The sequence below is a fragment of the Geotrypetes seraphini genome, chromosome 2 (genome assembly GCF_902459505.1).
Source record: "Geotrypetes seraphini chromosome 2, aGeoSer1.1, whole genome shotgun sequence".
In the NCBI taxonomy this organism is placed as follows: domain Eukaryota; kingdom Metazoa; phylum Chordata; class Amphibia; order Gymnophiona; family Dermophiidae; genus Geotrypetes; species Geotrypetes seraphini.
In genome coordinates, this window is record NC_047085.1 from 81,828,217 (window position 1) to 81,855,907 (window position 27,691).

The following is a 27,691-nucleotide window of genomic DNA, read 5'->3' on the forward strand; positions in this document are numbered from 1 at the left end:
TATTATTGCCCACATTGATTGTACCAGAGCAAGTAGGCTTTGTGCAGTACCCCCATTCTGTTCCGATTGTTCGCAGATTGATTACAGCAATGCAAAGATTGCAGGACACTGATCTTAAGGGGGTTTTGGTTATCCTGGATGCTGCCAAGGCCTTTGACCAGGCTAACTAGCAGTATCTATTTATGGTGCTTACTTATATGGATATTACCAGCTGGTTTTTTTGACATGGTTCAGTTGTTGTACACGGAACCCACAGCCTGTGTCCTGGTTAATGGCATTCACATGTCTTCATTTCGGATAGCTCGAGGTACTAGACAGGGGAGTCCGTTATTGCCTCTTTTGTTCCTTCTTTACTTAGACCCTTTCCTGCGAACGATAAATATTGATGATGAATTAAAGGATCTGCCGGAGGGTGTTTCGCAGTTACAGGTTTTGCCGTTTGCAGATGACCTCCTGTTGACCCTTGGGGACCCACAGAGAACTCTCCCTAGAACCTTGGAACTCCTTGATGAATATAGTATGTATTCTGGTCTGGTGTTAAATAAACAGAAATCAATGGTTTTGCCCCTATCTCCAGATGTATAGGATGCCTTGAGAGACGACTTCCCCCTCATTTGGGCCCCGGGATATTTGAAGTACTTGGGCATTTCTATTTCTCCTATAGTTTCTAAATTGTACTCCCTGAACATCGACCCTCTCCTGACCATAACAAAACAAAAATTGCAGAATTGGAGGGTATATTCACTTTCCTTGATGGGGAATATTGCCTTGTATAATATGGTGTTGATGCCTCAATGGCTTTATGTATTTCAGATACCTGTACTGTTCTATGCTAAGCATGATAAGGAGCTAGGCAACTGCTTACAAAAATATTTGTGGAATGAGAAGACAGCACGGCTTTATTTGGCTGCGCTGCAACGACCCAAGGACAGGGGTGGTCTGGGACTGAGAAGCCTCAGAATGTTGTCACAGGCCTATCAGATGAGACACCTTAATGATTGGTTCCGGGGGACTAGACATTTTTCAGCTACAAGCCAATAATTGTCTCTCTGTGATCCATTTCATTTCAGTTATTTGCTTCACACAAAAGGTCTGCCTCCGAAGACCTCTTCTGCTAGGGATCTACTGTTGTTACCATTGCGGCGTTTGTGGAAGTTCCTGTGCAAGCGACTTCATATTCTGCATCATGCGACACCTTACTTGCCGCTACAAGGTAACGGAGACTTTATTCTGGGTATGCCTCCAGTCTCCTCTACTGTTTAGAAGGATGTTGCTACACAGTATATTTTTCAACTTGTTCATTATAATGGATCTCTGCACTCCTTGGAGGACCTTATATGGGAGCATGGTTGGACTGCTCACCATTGGCTCTCATACACTCAGCTTTCTTCCTATATTCGTTCCTTGCCACAGGACTATCTTACTGATAGGTGCATGGAGTCTCTCTCCGAAGCATTATGTTTGTCAGCGCAAGTACAGATTCCTGTGAGATTTCATCTTCGTTACCTTCAGGAGTCTTTAAGTGAACTACACTATGCATACTATGCGGATAAATGGACTTTGGATTTACCTTGTGTGGTCACTGATCAAATGATTAAACGAGGACTTCACTGAGCGGCCTGTCAGACGTCCAGGGTGATCTTGATTGAAATGAACACTAAGTTTCTGTTTCGCTTATATAAGTCCCCATCATATTTGTATCGGGCCAAACTGCACTTCTGATCAATGCCTTAAGTGCCAGTACTCTCCAGCTACCCTTGGACATCAGTTTTGGTCTTGTGTGCAGGTTCAAACTTTCTGGCAACAGGTTCATTAACATATCATGGCTATGTGGCATTATAACTGTGTTTGGACCAGTACAACTGTTCACCTTGAGTCCCTTCCTCGATCCTCCCCGAGGGGCTTCAGGAGATTTTTGGATCATGTTATCCTGCTAGGAAAGAAAGTGATACTCCATTGTTGGATTTCTTCAGATTCTTTTACCTAGGCTCATTGGCATACACTGATGTTGCAGCAGGCCTCCATGAACGCCTACAATTTCCTTCTCTAAGACACATTGCTGGGGCGAGTGTTTTGCACTCGTTGGGAACCTTTTTGGTCTACTCTGACACCTAGAGCTCTTGTCATTTGCTGAATGTATGATTTATTTCTGGTTAATGACACAATGGAGTTGTGTACACAGTTTGCTAGTTGCTGTTTTGTGCATTTGGGAGGATGGGTGGGGGTTAGAGGGGCAGTTTATCATAGTGAAGTACAGAAGAGCTTCAGGAACCATTTTCTTGTTTTCTACACTATGCTATTCTGAGCTTTATTTTATTTCTGCAAAATCAATAAGGGCTCCTTTTACGAAGGCGCACTAGCGGTTTAACGCGGGTAATACCGCGCGCTAAACCACCAGCCGCGCTAGCCGCTACTGCCTCCTCTTGAGCAGGTGATAGTTTTTAGACCAGCACGGGGGTTAGCGCGTGATAAAAAGTCACGCGTGTTAACCCCGCCAGCACAGCTTAATAAAAGGAGCCCTAAAATATATTTACAAAAAAAAAAACCAAACTGAATATTTCATGGGGTGTCCTAATTTTTTTCACACGACTGCATGTTCATGTTTTCACATGTACTTTTATTTAGCACTATTTTAGAAAATCAGTAAAATTAAATTATTTCTGATACAATAGTTAATGAGAAAGAACTGCCCTTTCACTCCAATTTAAAATTTATGTAGCTATTTTAAGACACAACTATTTTATGTACATATTATTGCCACATGAGCATAAAAATTTATAAAGTTAACCTTAGTAGGTTAGAAAAAAATCTCAGCTAGAGCTTAACCAGTTAGTAATTGCTTTTCAGCACTAACCAGTTAAGTTTAACCAGGGAACTCAATGACTAAGGAAGTGAATGGGTCAAATTCAAGAAAGCATGGGACAAGCACAGAGAATCTCTAAAGGAGAGGAAAGTATAATAGAAATTAGAAGTTGATATGCATAGGCAGCATAGATAAGCCATAAAACCTATCATTTTTTCCTGTTTCTGTTAGAAAGGTTACCAAGATTATTTGGATTTATTCATTTCCGCTGATGATGAGCTTTGGAAGAAAGTGTGGACCAAAGTATTCAAATCTATTAGATCGGCTCAGTCCTTCAATCAATATACTTTCTACTACATCGATCCCACTGGACGCCGCATAAACTTGCTAAATTTTTCAAAGAAGGCTCCATCTATACTGGTCCTGTGGAAAATTCAAAGGTACACTGCCGCACATGTTATACCAATGCTCACATATTAAATTGTATTGGGATAAAGTCTGGAGCAACATATCCATCATTCTAAATATTAATGAACCCTTACATCTTAAAATTATTATTCTTGGACAACATGGTCTCACTTATTCTATGCCCGAACCCAATGCTCGTTTACTTAACATCTTATTATTCTTGGCTATTAAAAACATCTTGCACTGTTGGAAGGACTTATCTAAGGTAGAATGCATTGTATGGGGGAACACGGTATGCATAACCAACAAATTTGAAAAACATCATTCTATTAGCTCATTCCTTAGAGTATGGAGACCTGTCCAACTTTATTGAGACTTGGACCATTGACATAAATTATCTCAATGTAATATCAATATAATATTTATAAAATATATATAGAGTCACTTCTTGTCAGTTAATTAAGGCGCTTGGGATACTCAGTATGATGCTCATTGGGAACTCTCTTCTATGCTTTACATGTATACTCTCAGCTGAAATTATATAATAATAATAATAATAACTTTATTTCTTCTATACCGCCATAATCTTATGACTTCTAGGCGGTTCACAGTGAAGAGAGCTGGATAGTCAGCGATTTACAGAATACAAATGGCGAGGATGATACAGTACAGTCAGTGAATTACAGATTACAATTAGTAAAATACAATACGATACAATATAGTTAGTACAGTACACATATTTCTCAAGTTATCAGCATGGAGTTAATCATTTAAAACTGGTAACTGATTAGGAGATAAATCTGTTGAATAGTGCTGTCTTAATTTCTTTCTGAAATGCAACGTAGGTCAGCCTAGCTCTGCTGGATTTGGTTGACATGAGACACTGGTTGTATTGACTTATAATTAATACTATTTTCCCGCTTATTAACTGTGATATGTACAACTAGTCTGTTTCATGTTTAAGTTATCTTTTGTATATTTGCATATATGTTTATTTGCATATTTATAATAATTATTTGTATACTTTGTATATTTATTTTGAAAAATAAAAAATTAATGAAAAAAAAGAAAAGAAAGGGTACCAAGGTTACCCTTTTCCCTGTGCTACAGTGCATATGCAGATTACATATCCTTCCTCTTTGTGATTAGTGAAAAGATGAAAATGGCATATCAGCAACATAGATTCAGCTTACTCTGCTCAAATTTGTTATCAAGAAACTGATAATGTAAAAAAAAAAAAAAAAACCAACCATAATTTTTCTATTACTCTATGCCTTCTTTCTCTCCTATTCATAAGTCATTTTAAGAGTAGAGTATAAATCACATTCTTAAAAATATTTTTCAGCACAATGGATAAAAATGATAATAATAATAACAATAACTTTATTCTTCTATACCGCCAACAAATCAATTGATTACTAGATGGTTTCATTGGCCATGATAGTTGAATTTTGTAGTTTTAACATGAATGAAATTAATTCTCATTTTTTCTCTGCTACTGAAACATGGAAATCCAAACATTTGTGGCACTAAATTTACCTGGCGTGGTGCTTATTCTATATAGCTACGAATTTAGGAAAAACTGCATTAATGTGTGCTTACTGAAGTTTAAATTTGATGTACCTTGGGGGAGGGGGGATGCACTGAGGCATCTCACAGTAAGTTTTGAAAGCACACACAAGCCACATACTAAATTGTTTAACTTTCTTTTTTTTTGCAAAGAGGTTATGCCTGAGGGCAGAGTGGGCACATCTATGCAAATCAGGTAGCAAATCAGCACTGCCACATGCTAACTGATTATCACACAAGTCCATACCACCTACAAAATAGATAGCATTAGGGTTCATGGCTAATGATAAGAGTGTGAGCCCACCAGGACAGATGGGGAAAAATGCTTGAGTACCTGAATGCAAACCACTTAGGCTGTAAGTGGTACAGTCGACTCCGCTTAAGTGCACGCCCTTTGGACCGGGTCACCAAGTGCGCTTAAACGGAGTGTGCACTTAATAGGAGGGGGGGGAAGGAGAGGCTGTAGTTAAGCCGGCTCAGTTTAAATATGGCGTGTGGGCTGCTGGAGCCTAAAGTATAGAAAAGCTATGCCCTACAGCCTGAGTGGAAGTGGAGCACTTACTTTCCCAGCTGTCCCAGAGCTTAAGCTGCTGTGTGAAGCCTAGCCATTCCCAGTCAGAACGTGATTGCATCTAACCAGAGTGAATGTAACATGAACGAATAGAGGTTGGACCTATGACATCAGTGCGCATGAGCGGATTGTGTGCTTATCCGAATTGCAAATATCCGGAGTTTGTCCATTGACTTTAATGTAAAAAAACAAACAAACCCAGGACCATGGTGGTAGGGTGTGGATAACCGATGTGTGCGCTTAACTGACATGCACTTAGGTGGAGTCGACTGTATATAAATACTTATATAAATAAATTAGAAAATTCAGCCATTTTACCTCTGCAGTAAAAATGGCCTTAACACCCAAGAAAGACCTATGTAAAGGCGCACTAAAGCCACTTTTTACCGCAGTTTGTTAAAGGAGCCCCTAAATCTTTTTTTTTTTTTTATAATTTTGAATACTTTACAATATCCAACAGTTCAAAGGAAAAAAGGATATCACCTAAAATAATACATAATCAAATCATACATACAAAGCTCCTTTCAAGCCCACATTAATGGGGAGTATATCTCGCTATTTCTAATAAAATAAAGTTCAGAAAATATAAAGGATAGTGATTCTTGGTTCATATTTATGAACCCTGAGTCATTCCTTAATCTGGGATACTGTTATATTAATTCTCCTCATATTTCTCAGTAAAGTGAAACAAATCTCATTTCTATTTCTTTTCTCTTGCAATTAAGAATTGTTGTAATTGTATTGGAAGGAGCCCCTAAATCTTTGGGAATTCATTTATTTCTAACACAGAGCAATGGGCATATAGCATCTCAGATGCTTTCCCAAATCTATTCACTATCATCATGAAAAATAAAACAGAGCTCAAACATGAGACTGTGCAAAAGGCTACAATAGAGCAAAAGAATCAAAGGAAAGGACAAAAAGGTTTTATCAATAGAGGTTTGCAGATTAAGATATTCAGTCATTTAAAAAATATCTTTTTACCAACAGAAGCAGGACTAGAGATGGAGGACTAAGGTGGCAGGAGGCCTGATTGTACAGAAAGAGAGGAAAAGAAAGAGGACCAGAGAAGAAGTCTCAAGAGGCTTGCAGAAGATCCCAATGCAAATTCTGAAGTCTACAAAAGGAAGGCGTATACTAGAGAATGACACGGGACAAATTTGTCCCCATCCTCGCAGGAACTCAATTTTCCCGTCCCATCCCCTTGAGTTTTGTTGCTGTCCCATTCCTGTAAGCTCTGCCTTAACCACACAAGACTTTAAAATCATAAGTGTTTGAGTCTCGTGCAGATGAGGACAGAGCTTGCAGGGATGGGGCAGGGACAGGAAAAGAACTTGCAGGGGATGGGGAAAAATTTGTCCCTGTGTCATTCTCTAGTGTATTGGAAGCCACCAACACTGATGGGAGATCAGTGGAATATTCTTTGGTGTAAATAAAGAATTAAGAGGTAGCTTTGGAAAATAATGAACTCTAGAAAGTTTCAGAATGGCCTTTTCAATCCATAATAGTCGGTGGGCTTAATGAATCTAGACCTAAGGCTTTGTTAGGTTTCTAGCCTTTGTGGTTGATCATTCTAGTAATTTTTAGTTACCATAGATACATACCCAAGTATTAACACAGTATTGCTTTTAGGACTTTGTACTACCACATCATTTTCATATGTTGTCAAAGAGTGTACCTTCAGGCCAAGTTACACGAAGGGTGATTCAAGCTGTTTAATCTCATTTGCCAATAGAAGTTTAAAAAAAAGTTAGCAGAATGTGGCATACCTGATCAAGAATAGAAAGATGTCTGGCTTCTTCTAATTTGCTGTGGAGAATAGGATTTGGATGCACAGCTTCTTCAGATAAATAGGGCCTATACCCAGACAAAACATAAGAAAGGCAAATTCCTGATGGCCCATTTCCTAAGCAGAAGGGGAAAAGAGTAAAAAAAAAATAAAAAAATAGAAAAAGGGTGTTTCAGGCTGGAATTAATTAAGAAATAAAATAGGCAGTTACATAAGCTCCCTATTAAGGTTAACCAAAAGATTTTATTTATTTATTTAAAAATTGCCAACATCTCTCTATAGCTCCCATATGTGGCAATAGAGACATGCAATTACAAGCATCACACACTCTGCTATATAGCTCAGTGAGAAGTGGTTCAGAAGAGATGAGCCTATTCCACTTTTTTGAATTGCCTCTGCAACTTTACCATAGTGGTAGGTAAATTTAACAATTCCTCACATTCGGAATCTGGATAACCCCCCACCTCTATTCTTTGTAAACTCAAAGAGCAAAGCATTATGAACATAAGAGTTGCAACACTGGGACAGACTGAAGGTCAACCCAGGTCACAAGTATCTGGCAAGATACCAAAGAGTAAAACAGATTTTTTTGCTGCTTATCCTAGGAATAAGCAGTGGATTTTCCCCAAATTCATCGTAATAATGGCTTGGCTCTTTAAAAGAGCAGAGAGTAGATTGCCCCAACCAGAAAACAAAACAGAACTGTGAACTTCAATTAACATTTGCAAAAGGCTTCAATGTTCTTGTCATCTACAGGGCCCCACAAGTTCTAGTAGCTATACTGCTCTTACATAAAACTGGATTCTTTACAGGCTGTGAACATTGGTTTGTGATCACTTATTCTAGTTCATTTTCAGGAATATAGAAAAACATGCAAGCATAGAGGAAAGGCAGCCTGTTTTGAGGCTGCCTCCTGCTGACTGGCTGCACTCAGGGGTAAGGAAAGAAAGAGGGAATGAGGGAGTTCACAGCTCAGAACTGCGACCCACTTCTGCCACTTCAGAGCTGGAGAGAGAGAGAGAGAGAGAGAGAGAGAGAGAGAGAGAGGGAGGGAGGGAGGGAATGTGTTAGACAAGGATTCTAACACACTCTCAAGTAACCAGAAAAACAGTTATCTGGTATCCACCAATCCCCATGGGTACCTGATAGCACAGTTACTTGCCGTAACAGTTGTTATCCAGGGACAGCAGGCAGCTATTCTCACAAGTGGGTGACGTGATCCAACGGAGCCCCGATGCGGATGCCTCACAAGCAGTCTTGCTTGAAGAAACTTGAAGTTTCGAGTCGCCCGCACCGCGTGTGCGCGAGTGCCTTCCCGCCCAGCATAGGGCGCGTCTCCTCAGTTCAGATACCTAGCAGAGAAGCCAACTCAGGGGAGGTGGGTGGGATGTGAGAATAGCTGCCTGCTGTCCCTGGATAACAACTGTTACGGTAAGTAACTGTGCTTTATCCCAGGACAAGCAGGCAGGTATTCTCACAAGTGGGTGACCTCCAAGCTAACCAAAGTGGGATGGTGGGAGAGTTGGCAACTTAGGAGAATAAATTTTGCAATACTGTTTGGCCAAAATGTCCATCCCGTCTGGAGAAAGCATCCAGACAATAATGAGAAGTGAAGATATGAACCGAGGACCAAGTGGCAGCTTTACAAATCTCCTCAATCGGTGTCGATCTGAGGAAAGCTACAGAAGCTGCCATTGCTCTGACCTTATGGGCTGTGACTTTACTGTGAAGGGGCAATCCAGCCTGGGCATAGCAGAAAGAGATGCAAGCCGCCATCCAGTTGGAGATGGTACACTTAGAGATAGGATGTCCCAACTTGATCAAGGAAGACAAAAAGTTGAGGAGCAGTTCTGTGTGGTTTGGTGTGTTCCAAATAGAAAGCCAGAGTATGAAGAGCTGATTCTCCAGGATGAGAATGAGGCTTGGGAAAAAACACTGGAAGCACAATGGATTGGTTGAGATGAAATTCTGAGACAACTTTAGGAAGGAATTTCAGATGAGTGCGAAAAACCACCTTGTCATGATGGAACCCTGTAAAAGGTAGATCTGCAACTAATGCTTGGAGCTCACTGATCCGTCGAGCAGAAGTGAGGCCAATGAGAAACACCACTTTCCAAGTGAGATACTTCAGATGAGCCTTGTCAATTGGTTCAAATGGAGGTTTCATAAGCTGAGAAAGAACAACATTGAGGTCCCAAACCACTGGAGGCGAATTGAGAGGAGGATTGACATGGAAAAGTCCTTTCATGAATCTGGAAACCACAGGATGAGCAGAGAGAGGTTTCCCTTCAAGAGGCTGATGGAAAGCAGCAATGGTACTAAGATGGATTCATATCGAAGTAGACTTGAAGCCAGAATGAGAAAGGTGCAGAAGATAGTCCAAAACTGAAGATAAGGAGGAATGTTGCGGCTCCTGATGATAAGAAAAACACCAATTAGAAAATCTAGTCCATTTTTGTTGATAGCATTGTCTAGTAGCAGGCTTCCGTGAAGCTTCCAAAACATCTCTCACAGCTTGAGAAAACTGGAGAGGAGTCACGTTGAGAGATACCAAGCTGGCAGGTGTAGAAACTGCAGGCTGGGATGAAGCAGAGACCCCTGATGCTGTGTAAGCAGTGAGGGAAAAACTGGTAGAAGGTAAGGCTCCCGGCTGCTGAGTTAAAGTAGAAGGGAGTACCGAGGAGCAATCAGAATCATGGTGGCATGGTCGGACTTCAGCTTCACTAGAGTCTTTTGAATGAGAGGAAATGGAGGAAACGCATATAGAAAGAGATTCGTCCAGTCCAGAAGAAAAGCATCTGCCTCGAGGCGATGAGGAGTGTAGATCCTGGAGCAGAACTGACGCAGTTTGAAGTTGTGGGGGGCTGCGAAGAGATCTATCTGAGGCGTTCCCCACAGAGAGAAAATGTGATGAAGGGGCGTGGAATGGAGAGTCCATTCGTGAGGCTGTAGAAGACGACTCAAGTTGTCCAATAAGGCATTGGCCGCTCCCTGAATATAGACAGCTTTGAGGAAGGTGTTGTAAGCGAATTGCCCAATCCCAGACTTTCAGAGCTTCCTGACAGAGGGAGGCCGATCATGTGCCTCCCTGTTTGTTGATATAATACATGGCGACTTGGTTATCCGTCATGAAGCAGATGTTGAAAATCATTGAGAGCTTTGAAAAACACCCTGAGTTCCAGGAGATTGATGTGGCACAGGCGATCTGTACTGGTCCAATAGACCATCCAAATGAGCCCTCCAAGCGTAAGTCGAAGAGTCGGTCGTGAGAACCTTCTGATGGGGGGGGGGGAGCGTGTGAAACAGTAAGCCTCTGGATAGATTGGAAGAAAGCATCCACCAACGAAGAGTGTGTTAGAGCAGGAGTGACCTGGATGTGGCGAGACAGAGGGTCGGAAACCTGCGTCCATTGAGATGCGAGGGTCCACTGAGGAATCCTGAGGTGAAGTCTGGCAAAAGGAGTCACGTGTACTGTACAGGCCATGTGGCCCAGAAGAACCATCATGTGTTCCGCCGAGATGGACGGGCGAGAGGACACCGAATGACAAGGTGGAGAAGAGCTTCCAGACGCTGCTGAGGGAGGAATGCTCTGAGTTGGATAGTATCCAGAACAGCTCCAATGAATGGAAGAGTCTGAGAAGGTTGAAGATGGGACTTTGGAAAGTTGATCTCGAATCCCAGACTCTGCAGAAACCAGATAGTCCGCTGCCAGGACGACTCCCTGAGATGTGGAATCCTTGATGAGCCAGTCGTCCAGGTAGGGTTCCTGAGCGCTGCGGCCACCACTACCAGGCACTTGGTGAAGACTCTGGTGACGAGGCCAGGCTGAAAGGGAGAACTGTATTGAAAATGCAGATTTCCCACCCGAAATCTGAGGTACTGATGGGAGGCCAGATGGATGAGAATGTGAGTGTAGGCCTGCTTGAGATCCAGAGAGCTTAACCAGTCGTTCTGCTCGAGGAGGGGATACAGAGATGAAATAGGGGGTTTCCAGACAGCGGACAAAGGTCTTATCCAGTAGCTTATGAAGAGGAAGCTTGAGGGATTCAGCAGGAGGTTGATGGAGATGCATGGTCTCGAGATACTCCTTGGAAAATTTGGACCCAGAGTCCAGTTGAATGTCCAAATCAGCTGCCATCTGACGTAGAAAAGAAGAAAAAGACAGCTGGACAGCCAAAGCTGGGCCTCTAGAGGGACTCGAGGACGTCGAGGCTTCTGGATCCAATGAGGACGGGGATCTGGATGGGGAAAAAGACCCCACCATGTCCTCGAGATCCGGTAGTGGAGGAGGCGAAGTAGCCGGTGGGGAATACTGAAGAAAAGGCTGCTTCCGATGAGGCGAGGCATGCCTGGATGAGTGCTTCGAAGAATGTCTCAATCGATGATGCGAGCTGTGTCTTGAAGCAGGCCTCAACAAACGAGGCGAATGTGTCTTCGCTGAGGCCCCCAGAGAGTGGATGGGGCTGGAAGCGGTGAATCGAAGCAGAGATGGTTGGCTGGAAGAACTACGAGGCACTCGCAAAGACTCAAGCCCTTTGCATCGAGTGGATAGGTTCCAATGGAGGAACTCGCAAAGACTCTACTCCTTGCATCAAGTGAATCGGTTCCAATGGAGGCATGGGCAAAGACTCTGCTCCTTGCGATGCATGCATCGATGCCAGACCAGACAATCGTAGAGACTCTGCTCCCAGTAGAGAGTGTGCGTACGGCTGAGGAACAGGAGGCGGCTCGACCTCGTGGGAGACCTCCGCATGTCCAGGCTGGAGTTGAGAGAGAAGCTTCAGCCTCATTGTGGTAAAGAGCTGAATGAATTGCTTCTCAGGTAAGGTCTGGAACGAAGCCGGCAAGGATGGATCTGCATCAGCAACGGGACCACCTGCACGGGCTTCGTGCTCCCTTGAGGCAGTGTGAGAGTGCTTGGACTTAGAAGCCTTGGGTACTTTGAGCACTACTGGGGGAATGGGCTGCTGCGCTATCTGACCTGAAGAGACAGAGGAAGGCACCACAGCCGGCATCGAAGGCTGAGCCGGTACAAAGAAAGCAGGTTTGATGAGGCTCGGAGCAGTAGATGTGGAAGTCTGGAGAGCGTCGGATGAGGTCGAAGGTGAAGCACCCTTCGATGACGAAAGCTCCATCGAAGATTCCATGCTGTAAAGCTGCTCCCACAAGATGCAACGACACTTGAAAGCACGGGCTGTAAGTGTTGAGCAAGGCTGGCACGATTTCAGGAGGTGTTGAGGCCCAAGACACCGAAGACAGCATCGATGATGGTCCGTCAGTGAAATCGTGCGCTGGCACTTGGAACACTTTTTAAAACCGGTCACAGGCCGGGACATAGGCCGAAAAAGTTTCGCCGCAAGATCGAAGCCGCGGGGCTGCGGCCACGTGGCCTGCCCGGTCGAACGGATGGAAGAATTTTTTTTATTTTTTTTTGAAAAGCATGACAAAAATCAGCGATTCTGAGAAAAATAACCCAAAACCGCGGACTTAAGAAGGCACAAGTGAAAATACTTCACGCAGAGAGTCGAAGACGGACTTCTCGGCTCTGCGGAAAAGTAAGAACCGAGGAGACGCACCCTACGCTGGGCGGGAAGGCACTCGCGCATGCGCGGTGCGGGCAACTCAAAACTTTGAGTTTCTTCAAGCAAGGGGCTCCGTTGGATCACGTCACCCACTTGTGAGAATACCTGCCTGCTTGTCCTGGGATAAAACTGAGATTCTACTGTATATCTTTTTTGAGATGCAGCAACCAGAACTAAATGCAATACCCAAGGTGAGGTTGCACTATGGAGCAATACAGAGGCATTACAGCACTCTTTAATCTTATTTACCTTTTCTAATTATTTACCTTTTCTTACAATCTTATTTACTCTTTAATTTTACTCTAATCTTAATTACCTTTTCTAATAATTCCTAGCATCTTTGCATACTTTTTTGGCTTCCAATGCATATTGGGCAGAAGGTTTCGACACCTAGATCTTTTTTTTTTTTTTTTTGGTGCTGCACTGTATGAACAGCCTGGCTTCTTGAGTGCCCAGTTTAATTTTTATTTTGTGCTTACTTATTCTATACTTGATGAAGGTCTTTGTTCTGCATGTATGAAAGATATGGATTTCTGTTAGAACTAAACCACGATTATCTGGTTTGTTTAGTTTTTCAATAGGCTTAGTGATGTTCTAGTGCTCAATGCAGCATTTGTGGTACTGTCTTTGCTAGGTTGGTGCTTGTGTGACTTGTGGAAGTTATTGCTATTATGATATGTTGGAATTACTCTGTAGGTCCTGAGTGACATTTGTAGGGTTTTGAATTACTTTCCACTATGCCTGGAATTGGATTTTGAATTTAGATCACACCTTTCTGAGTAAGGGCTCAAGGCAAATTATATTCAAGTACAGAAGATATTTTCATGTCACTGGAAAACTTACAATTTTAAAGTTTTATATCTGGAAAGTAGCTGTTTGGGGGGGATGGATCGAACAGAATTGTGTAGATTTTTTTGGTCTTTAGCAAATCCTTTTTGTGAATAGAGGTGCTTTCCTTTGAAAATAGTAATATATGTGGAAGAAATCAGCTCAAAACAAGGGCTTGGACCGATACTTTTGAGTTTGGTTTTGTTTTTTAGTCCAAAAATCTATGGATTGAGACTATTTGTGTGGATTGAGACATTACTACAATTGCATATGCCTATTTTTTATTTTTTTACCAAAAAGGAATTGTCCTGCTTCTTGAAGTATGAATTATTCTAAGAGACTATGGGAATGTGGTCTTTTGTGGGTGGGGTGGTTTGTATGAATTCTAAAGAGAACCAAGAATTCTAATAGTTTTATTTTTCACCCCACTGGCCTGAAACCCAATTGGGCCTGGCTGGGATAACCAATCTCCTTTCAGAAATTATTGCTAATGGAGTACTCCCTGAACCTGCTAACCCGAGGGACTAACTTTGGAGTGAGAGGACCCTCAAGTATGAAAGGCTTAGATTCTGCATCTTGCTAGACTGGCAATGTGACACTGCATAAAAGAAGTTATCCTATGGAACTAGCCCTTTTTCCTACTTTTGTACTGGCACTGAAGGCAGCAGTCTGAGGTTACAAGAAGGTAGGAAGACAAGCTCCTGGTCACTGCTCCACTCCCCTCTACACACTTCCTGTCTATAAGGAAAAATTATGTTCTTACCTGTTAATTTTCTTTCCTCTAGATGCAGCAGATGAATCCAGAGACTAGTGGGATAGCACACATCTACCAACAGGCGGAGATAGAGAACTGATTAACAGGTGGGCCTATTGGTTGGTACTCTCCCTGTATCTTCAGTATTGCTCCTTGCCCAAGCAGTCGGAACCAGAAATATTGTCAACATGTAAAAAACTTCTTTCCCATAACAAATTGTAAAGGTAGCAATAGAGAAAACAACTACCAACCATAACAAAACTTTAGAAACACAGAAAACAGAAACAGAGATCCAATAGCCAGAAAGGGTGGGGCTCTGGATTCATCTGCTGCATCTAGAGGAAAGAAAATTAACAGGTAAGAACATAATTTTTCTTCCTCAGCAACAGCAGCAAATGAATCCAGAGACTAGTGGGATGTAGCCAAGCAATCCTCAATCAGGGTGGGACGCAAACGCCGCCTCTGCAATAACTGACGCACCAAAGACAGCCTCTACACGCACCGCCACATCCAACCGGTAATGCTTAGAAAAAGTGTTCTGAGAAGACCAAGTAGCCGCCCGATAAATCTCCTCCAAAGAAAAATCTCTGGACTCTGCCCAAGAAGTAGCCATCGCTCTAGTGGAATGAGTATGAAGCTTGTCCGGCAACCGCCTATCTGAAGTCAAGTAAGCAGAAGCAATGGTTTTCTTGACTCATCAAGCAATGGAAGCTTTAGACGCAGCCATTCCCTTGATGCGGCCCACGAATAACACAAAAAGGTGATCTGAACAACGAAAGTCATTAGTAAGTCTGAGATAATGGAGAAGCATCCTACGAACATCTAGTAACCGCAGTGAAGAGAACTTCTCCCCCCAATCCTCTTTCCAGAAGGCTGGAAGGGAGACTGGTTAACACGAAAGGCTGATACCACTTTAGGAAGAAACGATGGAACAGTCCGCACCGAAACCCCCGAATCAGAAACGCGCAAAAAAGGATCTCTACAAGACAACGCCTGTAACTCAGACACCCACCGGGCCGAAGCCATTGCGACAAGAAAAACTGCTTCCGTCACATCCTTCAGAATTGCTTTTGACAAAGGCTCAAAGGGAGGCTTTTGCAACCCCCCCAAGGACTACTTTAAGACTCCACTCCGGACATATCTTCTGGATAGGGGGACTAAACTAAACCTTAGGTTTTTATACCGCACCATCTCCATGGTCGTGGAGCTCGGCACGGTTTACAGGGATTGTAATAAAAAAGGAACTCAAGGGAAAGGGATAGATGAAGATCGGAGGGGAGGAGAATGTTAGAGAGTTAGGATGTGAGAGAGGGGGAGAGGTTAGATTTTAGAGTAAAGCCAGGTTTTCAGAAGTTTGCGGAAGGGTTGGAGAGCACTCAGGTTCCGAAGGGGGGAGGTGAGGTTATTCCAGAGCTCGGTGAATCTGAAGAGGAGGGAGGTCCCCAGTTTTCCTGGGTGGGAGATGCCTTTTAATGAGGGGAAGGATAGTTTCGATTTTTGGGTAGGTCTGGAGGTACTAAGATTCGAGGAATTCCAGGATAGAGGAATTAATGGAGGAAGGATGCCGTGGAGGATCTTGAAGGTTAGGCTGATGCATTTGAAGTGGACTCTGGAAGATATTGGAAGCCAGTGGAGCTTGGAAAGGAGTGGTGAGATGTGATCGAATTTGCTTTTAGAAAAGATAAGTTTGGCCGCGGCGTTTTGGATCCGCTGGAGTCTGTGGAGGTTTTTCTTCGTTAGGCATATGAAGATGGAATTGCAATAGTCCAGTCTGGAGAGGATGATGGATTGGACGAGAACGGCAAAATGATTTTGATGGAAACAGGATCTTACTGATCTCAGCATGTGAAGGCTGAAATAGCATTTTTTTACCAGGGAGTTGAGGTGGTCGTTGAAGGACAGTGTAGAGTCAATGATGACGCCCAGGACCTTATTGGAGAATTCGAGCTGCAGAGAGGAGCCGGAAGGCAGTGGGATTGAGGGGGGTAGCTGAGCTAATTTTGGGCCAAGCCAAAGTAGTTTTGTCTTGGATTCGTTCAATTTCATTTGGACGGAGTGGGCCCAAGATTGGAGGTTTGAGATACAGGAGGATATGTTCAATGGGAGATCAGTGAGGTTCGAGTCGGTCTCAAGAAGGACAAGGATGTCATCAGCATAGGTGTAAATTGTTTCAGAGGGGGATAGATGGAGAAGTTTTAGGGAGGACATATAGATGTTGAAGAGGATAGGAGAAAGAGGTGAACCTTGCGGGACTCCACAGCTTGGTGTCCAGGGGGAGGAAGAGGTACCATTCATGTTGACAATTTAGGAGCGGGAGCGAAGGAATTTTGAGAACCATTCAAGGACGGTGGAGGTGATGCCAATCTCGGAAAGTTGGTAGAGTAGAATGTCGTGATGGACAACGTCGAAAGCGGCAGAGAGGTCAAATTGCAAGAGGACAGCGAACTTGTTGCGGGAGTGAAGTTGCTGGACCTTAGAGATTAGGGAGGTTAGTAGGGATTCGGTGCTGAAATTGGGACGAAAGCCATATTGGTAGGGTAAGAGGATGGAGAATTTCTCTAGGTAGGATGAGAGTTGAGTCGATATGATGGGGACGAATATGTCGCACCCCTTTTAGAAATCAAACCACATCAGGTTGTGATGCAAGAGAAGAACAAGCCATGCGGCCTCTGTAACAAGCTATAGCGGCCACTTGAACCTTAAGAGAATTATCCCAGGACAAGCAGGCAGCCTATTCTCACATATGGGTGACGTCAACAACGGAGCCCGGATGCGGAAGCCTCGCAAGCAGACTTGCTTGAAGAAACTCGAAGTTTCAAGATGACCGCACCGCGCATGCGTGAGTGCCTTCCTGCTCAGCACAGGGCACGTCTCCTCAATTCTCAGTTTTCTGCGGAACTGAGAAGTCCGTCTTTGACTCTGCATTTAATTTTGTTACTTTGTGCTTTCTCTAAACCGTGGTTTGTATTTTTTTTCCTCATGAATCGTTGTTCTTATTTTATTTCTTTCATTTTCAGTTTAAAAAAAAATAATTTTTTTTTTCCTCTTCCATCCGTTTCCCGGGACAGGCCACTCGGCTGCAGCCCAAGGGCTTCGATCTTGCGGCGGCTATTTTTACTTCTATGTCCTGGCCTGTCACAGGTTTCAAGAAGTGTAGCAAGTGCCAGCATGCGATTTCTCTTACGGACCCACACTGTCGCTGCCTCAAGTGCCTTGGGCCGAAACATCATCCGAAGTCGTGCCTGCACTGTACTACGCTTCAGCCTCGAGCCTTCAATCGTCATTGTATTTTGGTGGACAAGTTCTTCGAGATGGATTCTTCTTCTTTTGATCCCTCGACTTCAAAGGCGACCTTGGCCTCGACTCCTACCGAGGTTCCTCGTGCTTCTACAGCTTCCACCTCGAGCCTCATCAGACCTTCGTCGTTTGCAGCGGCTCTTTCTTCGATGACATCTGTTTCCTCAGGTCAGATAGCTCAGCAGACAGTTCCAGCAGTAGTGATTAAAGTGCCTAAGACTTCCAAGTCGAAGCACACTCACACTACCTCGAGGGAACCTCCAGCCAAAGCAGGTGGTCCGGTTTCAGATGTGGATCCACCTTTGCCAGCTTCTTTCCAGACCATGTTGGAGAAACAATTCATTCAGCTCCTTACTAATATGGGACCGAAGCTTCTACCTCTTATCCAGCCTGGGCATTCAGCAGACTCCTGCGAGGTCAAGCCACTTCCCCTGCCTCAGTCTGAGCTTACACACTCTTTGCAGGGAGCAGAGTCTCTGCGAGTGTCTGGTCAAAGCACGTACAGCAAGGAGCAGAATCTTTGCAATTGCCTCGGAAGGAATCCTCACACTCTATAAAAGGAGCAGAGTCTTTGGGAGTGTAACAAGGTTCCTTCACCAAGCCTCTGGAGCTTCGATTTACAGCCTCCAGACCTATACATTCTTTGATACCATCGGCTGCTTCCATCTCCGAGGCAAAGTCTCCTCGATCTCGAGATCTGCTTCTAGGCACATATCTCATCGACGATTGAGGCCTTCATCGAGGCATCATTCCAGGCATAGTTCTTCTTCTAAAGAAAGACCTTCTTCAACTAAGCCTCAATCTAGCCCAACTTCGACTAGACCACGATTCCTCGTTCGAGGTCTCTAATGCCGGACCTCGAGGATGTCCCGGTTTCGATTGCCTAGTCCAAGTCACCATATTCCTTTGATGCCTTTTTTCTTGCCAAAGCTTCATCTTTGACCCAGGCTGCCTCAACGTCCTCGAGTCCTTCTCGAGGCAAAGCATTGGCAGATCAGCTATCTTTCTCATCTTTTCTTCGTCAGATGGCTGTGGACTTGGATCTTTAATTAGATACTGACTCCAAATACTCTAAGGAGTATCTAGAAGTAATGCATCTTCCTCAACCTCCGGCAGAGTCACTTAAGCTTCCACTCCATAAGCTTCTGAATCAGACTTTTGGTCGATGCATGGAAGCACCTTTTTCCATGCCAGCTGTTCAGGGAAATTGGACTCTAGGTATAAAACTGTGCATCGCAAAGGGTTTGACAACTCACAGTTATCTCATCAATCTCTGCTTGTCGAGTCCTCCTTGAAGAGGTCCCATCCTTCCAAGGTTTATGCCACAGTTCTTCCTGGAAGGAAAGGGAAAACGATGGACAAATTCGGACATCGCATCTATCAAAATGCCATGGTGTCCTCTAAAGCCCTCAATTATAATTTTCAGTTTATTACTTATTTTGAATTCCTCATTTCTCTATTACCAAAGTTCTTGACTTATTTGGATACTCAAAAGCACTTTGAATTTCAAAAAGTCCTTGCTTCTTTATCTCAACTCAGATTACATCTCCTCCAGTCATCTTATGATGCCTTCGAGATGTCTGCCCAAGCAGCTGCTTGCTCTGTAGCTATGCGTCGTCTTACTTGGCTTCGTACCATTGACATGGACCCTATTCTTCAAGACTACTTGGCTAATATCCTTTGTGAAGGCAATGACCTATTCGATGAATCCATCAAGGCAGCCACCAAGAAATTATCTGACTATGAAAAATCTTTTCCTTCTATTGTTAGACCTAAGCCAAAGCCAGCTCCTGCCAAACCTGCATGCCCTGCTCCTATCTATCAACGGCGTTTTGCTCCGAGGACGGCCCCTTATAAATCACCCTCCTCTTAAGAAACAGCAGCCTCAGAAGCAACAAAAACTTCAACCTTCTGTTGCACCTAAGGCTACTCAGCCTTTTTCACTGTTTACAACAGAGCATAACCTCCACTGTTCCGACTCTGCCTTCCTTTCCTCCTATAGGAGGTCGTCTCCATCTTTTTTACACTCGATGGACGACAATCACATCCGACCTCTGGGTATTGACCATCATCAGGGAAAGATACTCTCTTCATTTCACTCAGGTTCCACCAGAGCTTCCTCCAAGAGAGTATCCTTCCAATCCATCCCAGACCGCCCTTCTTCTTCAGGAAGCTCAAGCTCTGCTTTGTCTCCATGCCATCGAACCAGTTCCCTTGGAACAGAACAAGGGGTTTTACTCCCGTTACTTCCTTGTTCCGAAGAAGACGGGCGATCTGCGGCCCATTCTGGATCTCAGGGCTCTCAACAAATTTCTAGTCAGAGAAAAGTTTCAAATGTTGTCCCTGGCATCTCTTTATCCCCTTCTCGAGCATAACGACTCTCTGGATCTCAAGGAGGCCAACACTCATATCCCCATTCATCCGGCCTCCCGTCAATATCTCAGATTTCGAGTGGGGAATCTGCACTATCAATACAAAGTACTACCCTTCGGCCTGGCCTCATCTCCCAGAGTGTCCACCAAATGCCTGGTAGTGGTAGCAGCAGCTCTAAGGAACCATGGTCTTCAGGTATTTCCCTACCTTGACAACTGGCTCATCAAAGATTCCACATCTCAAGGGGTTATTGTAGCGACCCAACGGACTACCTGGTTCCTACAAAATTTGGAATTCGAAATCAACTTTCCCAAATCTCAACTTCAGCCCTCACAGAATCTACAATTCATTGGAGCTATTCTAGACACTGTCCAACTTAGAGCATTCCTGCCACAACAACGACTGGAAGCTCTAATTCAACTCTGTCATACAGTGTCTTCCCGCTCTACCATCTCAGCTTGACACATGATGGTACTTCTAGGTCACATGGCCTCCACAGTTCACGTGACTCCTTTTGCCAGACTTCACCTCAGAATTCCTCATTGAACCCTGGCATCTCAATGGATGCAAGTTTGCGACCCTCTTTATCGACACATATTAGTCACTCCTTCATTGAAGCAGTCTGTCCGTTGGTGGATGCTCTATTCCAACATTTCCAGAGGCTTGCTTTTTCAAACGCCCCCCTCATCAGAAGGTCCTCACGATAGACTCTTCGACCTACGCTTAGGGCGCTCATCTCAATGGTCTCCGTATTCAAGGCCTCTGGACCAGTACGGATCGTCAGTGTCATATCAATCTGTTGGAACTCAGAGTGATCCTCAAAGCTCTCAATGCTTTTCAACATCTTCTTCACGACCAAGTAGTCCTCATTCGGACGGACAACCAAGTCGCCATGTATTATGTCAACAAACAGGGAGGGACAGAATCTGCCTCCCTTTGTCAAGAAGCTCTGAAGATTTGGGACTGGGCAATCCGTCACAACACCTTCCTCAAAGCTGTCTACATTCAAGGGGCGAAGAATTGCTTGGCGGACAACTTGAGTCGTCTTCTGCAACCTCACGAATGGACACTCCATTCCTTGCCTCTTCATCACATTTTTTCACAGTGGGGAACGCCTCAGATAGACCTCTTTGCAGCTCCCCACAACTACAAACTGCCTCAGTTCTGCTCCAGGATATACTCTCCTCATTGCCTCGAGGCAGATGCTTTTCTTCTGGAATGGACGAATCTCTTCCTATATGCATTCCCTCCATTTCCTCTCATTCTCAAGACTCTGGTCAAGTTGAAAAACGATCATGCCACCATGATTTTAATTGCTCCTCGGTGGCCGAGACAACCTTGGTACTCCCTTCTACTTCAACTAAGCAGCAGGGAACCATACCTTCTACCAGTTTTTCCTTCTCTGCTTAAACAGAGTCAAGGATCTCTGCTTCATCTCAACCTGCAATCTCTACACCTGACAGCTTGGTACCTCTCAACATAACCCCTCTTCAGTTTTCTCAATCTGTAAGAGATGTTTTAGAAGCATCGAGGAAGCTTACCACTAGACAATGCTATCACCAAAAATGGACTAGATTTTCTATGTGGCGTTTTTCTCATCATAAGGAGCCTCAGCATTCCTCCTTATCTTCTGTTTTGGACTATCTTTTGCACTAATCCAATTCTGGCCTAAAGTCTACATCTATCCGAGTCCATCTCTGTGCAATTGTGGCTTTCCATCAGCCTATTGAAGGGAAACCCTTCTCTGCTCACCCGGTGGTTTCCAGATTCATGAAAGGACTTTTCAATGTCAAACCTCCTCCTGTGGTTTGGGACCTCAATGTTGTCCTTGCTCAACTGATGAAGCCTCCATTTGAACCAATTAATAAGGCTCATCTGAAGTATCTTACTTGGAAAATGGTGTTTCTCAACGAGTCAGTGAGCTGCAAGCTTTAGTTGCTGATCCACCTTTTACTGTCTTTAGAAACATAGAAAGATGACGGCAGAAAAGGGCTATAGCCCATCAAGTCTGCCCACTCTACTGACCCACCCCATTAAGTCTGAGTGCTAGTGACCTAGTTCCTTAACTCGACCCTGGTAGGGATCCCACGTGGATGTCCCATTTATTCTTAAAGTCAAGCACGCTGGTGGCCTTTTATCACCTGCACTGGAAGCTTGTTCCAGTGATCTACTACCCTTTCTGTGAAGAAATACTTCCTGGTGTCACCATTAAATTTCCCTCCTCTGAGTTTCAGCTGGTGCCCCCTTGTGACCGAGGGTCCTTTGAGAAAGAAGATGTCATCTTCCACCTCGACACGTCCTGTGATGTATTTAAATGTCTCAATCATGTCCCCTCTTTCCCTGCGTTCCTCTAGAGTGTAGAGCTGCAATTTGTTTAGTCTTTCTTCGTACGAGAGACCCTTGAGCAAGGAGATCATCCTAGTGGCCATACGCTAAACCGACTCATTCTAAATTCCTACCTAAAGTGGTTTAAGGATTTCATCTCAACCAATCCATTGTTCTTTCAGTGTTTTTTCCTAAGCCTCATTCTCATCCTGGAGAATCAGTTCTTCATACTCTGGACTGTAAACATGCTTTGGCCTTCTATTTGGAACGCACCAAACCACACAGAACTGCTCCTCAACTTTTTATCTCCTTCAATCCAAACAAGTTGGGACATCCAATTTCTAAGCGCACCATCTCCAACTGGATGGCGGCTTGCATCTCATTCTGCTATGTCCAGGCTGGATTACCCCTAACAAGTTTCAAGTTTTCAAGTTTATTAGGATTTGATATACCGCTTATCAAGGTTATCTAAGCGGTTTTTACAATCAGGTACTCAAGCATTTTCCCTATCTGTCCCGGTGGGCTCACAATCTATCTAACGTACCTGGGGCTATAGAGGACTGAGTGACTTGCCCAGGGTCACAAGGAGCAGCGCAGGGTTTGAACCCACAACCCCAGGGTGCTGAGGCTGTAGATCCAACCACTGCGCCACACACTCCTCCTAACTAAAGTCACAGCCCATAAAGTCAGAGCCATGGCAGCTTCAATAGCTTTCCTTAGATCTACACCTATTGAGGAAATTTGTAAGGCTGCTACTTGTCCTCGGTTCATACTTTCACTTCTCACTATTGTCTGGATGTTTTCTCCAGACGTGATGGACAGTTTGGTCAAACAGTCTTACAAAATTTATTCTCTTAAATTACCAACACTCCCACCATCCCATTCTGGTTAGCTTGGAGGTCACCCATATGTGAGAATACCTGCCTACTTGTCCTGGGATAAAGCACACTTACTTACCGTAACAGGTGTTATCCAGGGACAGCAGGCAGCTTTCTCACAACCCACCCACCTCCCCTGGTTGGCTTCTCTGCTAGCTATCTGAACTGAAGAGACGCGCCCTGCGCTGGGCGGAAGGTACTCACGCATGCGCAGTGCAGTCATCTCGAAACTTCGAGTTTCTTCAAGCAAGTCTGCTTGCGAGGCTTCTTCATCCGGGCTCAGTTGATGACATCACCCATATGCGAGAATAGCTGCCTGCTATCCCTGCATAACACCTGTTACGGTAAGTAACCGTGCTTTATAGACATAGAAACATAGAAGATGATGGCAGAAAAGGGCTACAGCCCATCAAGTCTGCCCACTCTGCTTACCCACCCCCTATCTATGCCCTAATGACCCAATTTCCTTATCTTGACCCTCGTAGGGATCCCACATGGGTATCCCATTTATTCTTAAAGTCTGGCACGCTGTCTGCCTCGATCACCTGCACTGGAAGCTTGTTCCAATGATCAACCACTCTCTCTGTGAAGAAATACTTTCTGGTGTCGCCATTAAATTTTCCGCCCCTGAGTTTGAGCGGGTGCCCTCTTGTGGCCAAGGGTCCCTTGAGAAAGAAAATATCATCTTCCACTTCGACACGTCCCGTGAGGTACTTAAATGTTTCGATCATGTCTCCCCTCTCCCTACGTTCCTCGAGAGTGTAGAGCTGCAATTTGTTCAGTCTCTCTTCGTACGAGAGACCCTTGAGCCCCGAGATCATCCTGGTGGCCGTCCGCTGAACCGATTCAATTCTGCGCACATCTTTACTGTAATGTGGCCTCCAGAATTGCACACAGTACTCCAGATGAGGTCTCACCATGGCCCTGTACAATGGCATTATGACTTCAGGCTTTCGGCTGACGAAACTTCTATTGATACAACCCAATATCTGCCTTGCCTTAGATGAAGCCTTCTCCACTTGATTGGCAGTTTTCATGTCTGCACTGATGATTACTCCTAAATCTCATTCTGCTGAAGTCCTAGTTAAAGTTTCTCCGTTCAAGAAGTACATCCTGCATGGATTTCCGCTTCCGAGGTGCATGACCTTACATTTCTTAGCATTGAAGCCTAGCTGCCAGGTTGAGGACCAATTTTCCAATGTAAGCAGGTCCTGCGCAATATAATTCTGTAAACTGCATTCACTTACTATATTACATAGTTTGGCGTCATCGGCGAATAGTGTTATTTTACCTTGAAGCCCTTGAGTCAGATCCCCTATGAATATGTTGAAAAGGAGTGGACCCAGGACCGAGCCCTGCGGCACTCCACTGGTCACCTCTGATGTTTTAGAGAGGGTACCATTAACCACCACCCTCTGAAGTCTGCTACTCAGCCAATCATTGACCCATGCAGTTAGACCAACCCCTATATCTTTAATAAAGGAAAGGATGGAAGAGAGAGACGCCTGGAAGGGCGATATACCCTGAGCAGAACACCAGGAATCAAAAACCCTCCAGACTAGCATACAAGGCAGAAGTAGACCTCTTTTTGGCCTGAAGAAGAAGAGTTGAAATAACCGGCTCTGTATATCCCTTACGTGTCAGCCGCGACCTTTCAAGAGCCAGTCCATAAGACCAAAGTGGGATGGATTTTCCATGCATATCGGACCTTGAGTTAGCAAGTCCGGAGTCACAGGAAATGCCAGCCGCATCAGGTCTGCATACCAAGGACGATGCGGGTAATCCGCAGCTACCAGTATCACCGAGCCCGGAAAGTGAGTTATGTGATGTAACACCCGACCTATCATCGGCCAAGGAGGAAACACATAAAGGAGACAACCCGGAGGCCATGGAAGAGCCAATGCGTCTACCCCCTCGGATGCCAACTCCCTATATCTGCTGAAGAACTGAGGCAGCTTGGCATTTCGAGATGAGGCCACCTTTGAACTAGCAGGTCAAATGCCTGAGCGGAGAGTTCCCATTCACCAGGATCTAGAAGATTTCTGCTGAGAAAGTCCGCCTGAACATTTGCCTGCCCCGCAATGTGCGCCACCGAGAGAAGAGGAAGATCTGCTCACTGAAGCAGCACCATAGCCTCGCTGGCCATTTGAGGACTTCAGGTACCTCCTTGCTGGTTGACATAAGCCACCGCTGTTACATTGTCCGAAAATCACAGAATGAAACGCGAGAAGCGCTAGCCTGATCGCTCTCAACTCCAGCATATTGATCGACCACTGAGTCTCCGCCTGAGGCCAGACCCCCCTGCGCTGAAGACTGAAGGCACTGAGCTCCCCATCCCAGCAGACTGGCTTCTGTTGTAACTATGATCCAGTCTGGTGTCGCAAGTGGCATTCCTTTGAACAGATTGATCTCGCTGAGTCACCAATGTATGCTGAGCGCTGCTTGAGACGTCCACTGAAGATGACGATTGTAGTCCTGAGACACTGGGGACCACCGGATGAGAAGGGACTGCTGCAACGGTCTCATGTGGAAGCGAGCCCAGGGTACCACCTCCAGAGCCGCCACCATCGACCCCAGAACTTGCACATAATCCCAAACCCTCGGGCTGGGCGAATGGAGAAGCAGGCGAACCTGAGATTGCAACTTCACTCCCCAGTCTTTGGGTAGAAATACCTTCTCCAGACCTGTGTCGAAATACACCCCCAGATGCTCCAATGATTGGGAAGGGGTAAGGGAGCTCTTAGGAAAATTGATGACCCACCCCAACGATTGGAGAAGAGTAACTCTTTGGGTTACTGCCAAACTCTCCTGCCTGGAAGACGCCCGGATAAACCAGTCGTCCAAGTAAGGATACACCCGAATCCCTTCCTGGCGAAAGAAAACCTCCAATACAACCATGACCTTCGAGAATGTATGTGGAGCCGTGGCTAGTCCAAATGGCATAGCCCGAAACTGATAGTGCTGGCCAAGGATCGCGAAGCGCAGATACTTCTGATGCGGGGGCCAAATAGGAATGTGCAGATAAGCTTCCTTGAGGTCAAGTGCCGTAAGGAATTCCCCCGGCTGAACAGCCGCAATGACCGACCGCACTGTTTCCATCCGGAAATGCCTGACCCGTAGAAAGCGATTGACCTTCTTGAGATCCAAGACAGGTCTGACTGAACCCCCCTTTTTGGGCACTATGAAATAAATGGAGTATCTTCCCTGACCCCTTTCCTCCGGAGAAACGGGAATGATGGCCCCGATGTCCAAAAGAACTTGAAGGGTGGTGACCTGAACCGATTCTCGTTTGACTGCCCCCATACAAGGGGAGACCAAGAAAGAGTCTGCGACAGGAGAGGAAAATTCTAATTTGTAGCCTTCTCGAATAATGTCCAATACCCACTGATGGGTCGTTATCTTGGCCCACTCCACCAGAAAGGAAGACAGCCGACCCCCAATGGTCACGACGGAGGGAGCCGACATCCCTTCATTGGGAATTACGTAAGGCCGGGGTATGGGTTGGTTGAGCCGGTTGGGGCTTTGTAGGACAAAAGGAATTCTTTTGTGAAAACCTAGACCTAGAATTAAAGGAAGAATCGTAAGTAGGCGGAAAGGCCGGCTTTCCAGGTCGATCTCTCTTAACATCCTGGAAACGATTTCTGGCAGACAACACCTTCAAAGGGGCTTTAGGTTTATCTTCCGGCAACCGTTGTGTTTTGTAATCCCCAAAATCCTTCACCAATTTGTCTAAGTCATCCCCGAATAACAAAGGACCCTTAAAAGGAAGCCGCACGAGTCTAAGCTTGGAAGCCGCATCCGCCGCAAGCCACAAGGATCATCGACAAACAACAGAAAGAGCCATTTGTTTCGCCGAAGCCCTAATAATATCATAAAGGGCATCCGCCAGATATGCTAGACCCGTTTCCATATCCAGAAAGTTAGACAGCACAGTCACCCTGGTCTCCATCATTTTATCTGCCATACCTTGAGCCCATTGGAGGCAAGCCCGTGCCGCATAGGAACTGCACACCGCCGCCTGCAAGGTGTCTTTGAGGGCTATACCTCCCTCAACCGGCAAGGTAGCCTTCTTGGTAACCGCAGCCACCAAAGCATCTACCCTGGGGTTCTTAAATTTGTCAAGCTCATCCTGAGAGATGGGATACAACTGGCGCATAGCCTTCGCCACCCGAAGCCCAGCCTCCTGCGAGTCCCACTGCGCAGAAATAAGCTCCAGCATCGCTTTGTGCACCGGAAACGCTTTTGCAGGATTTTTCGTGCCCGCCATAAGAGGATTAGCCCAGCTCGACGTGCGAGAATCCTGCTGAGAAATACTAAGGCCCTGCAGTGCCTTGGTAATAAAGGACGGCAATTCCTCTCTATGAAAAAGACGGAGTGCGGTAGGATCATTCACTTCCCTAGCCAGCGCATCCTCAAGCTCTAAATCTGTCACCTCCCCGTCTTCCAGAGATTCCGGCCGAGATAAAGACAAGGCGCAGTCTGAAGGAGGGTCACCGCCATCCAGAGGCGCCACC

The 27,691-nt window shown here is 45.0% G+C and overlaps 1 protein-coding gene across 4 annotated transcripts in view; it reads right to left on the reverse strand.

Annotated features, from left to right (window-relative positions):
• Positions 1 to 27,691, reverse strand: part of OSGIN2 (oxidative stress induced growth inhibitor family member 2) — an 81,888-nt gene that overhangs the window by 33,206 nt on the left and 20,991 nt on the right. For all 4 annotated transcript variants that reach the window (XM_033933459.1, XM_033933458.1, XM_033933461.1 and 1 more), the window contains exon 3: positions 7,121 to 7,257. In XM_033933459.1, the coding sequence (XP_033789350.1) occupies positions 7,121 to 7,257 (137 nt within the window). The remainder of the gene's footprint in view (positions 1 to 7,120; positions 7,258 to 27,691) is intronic.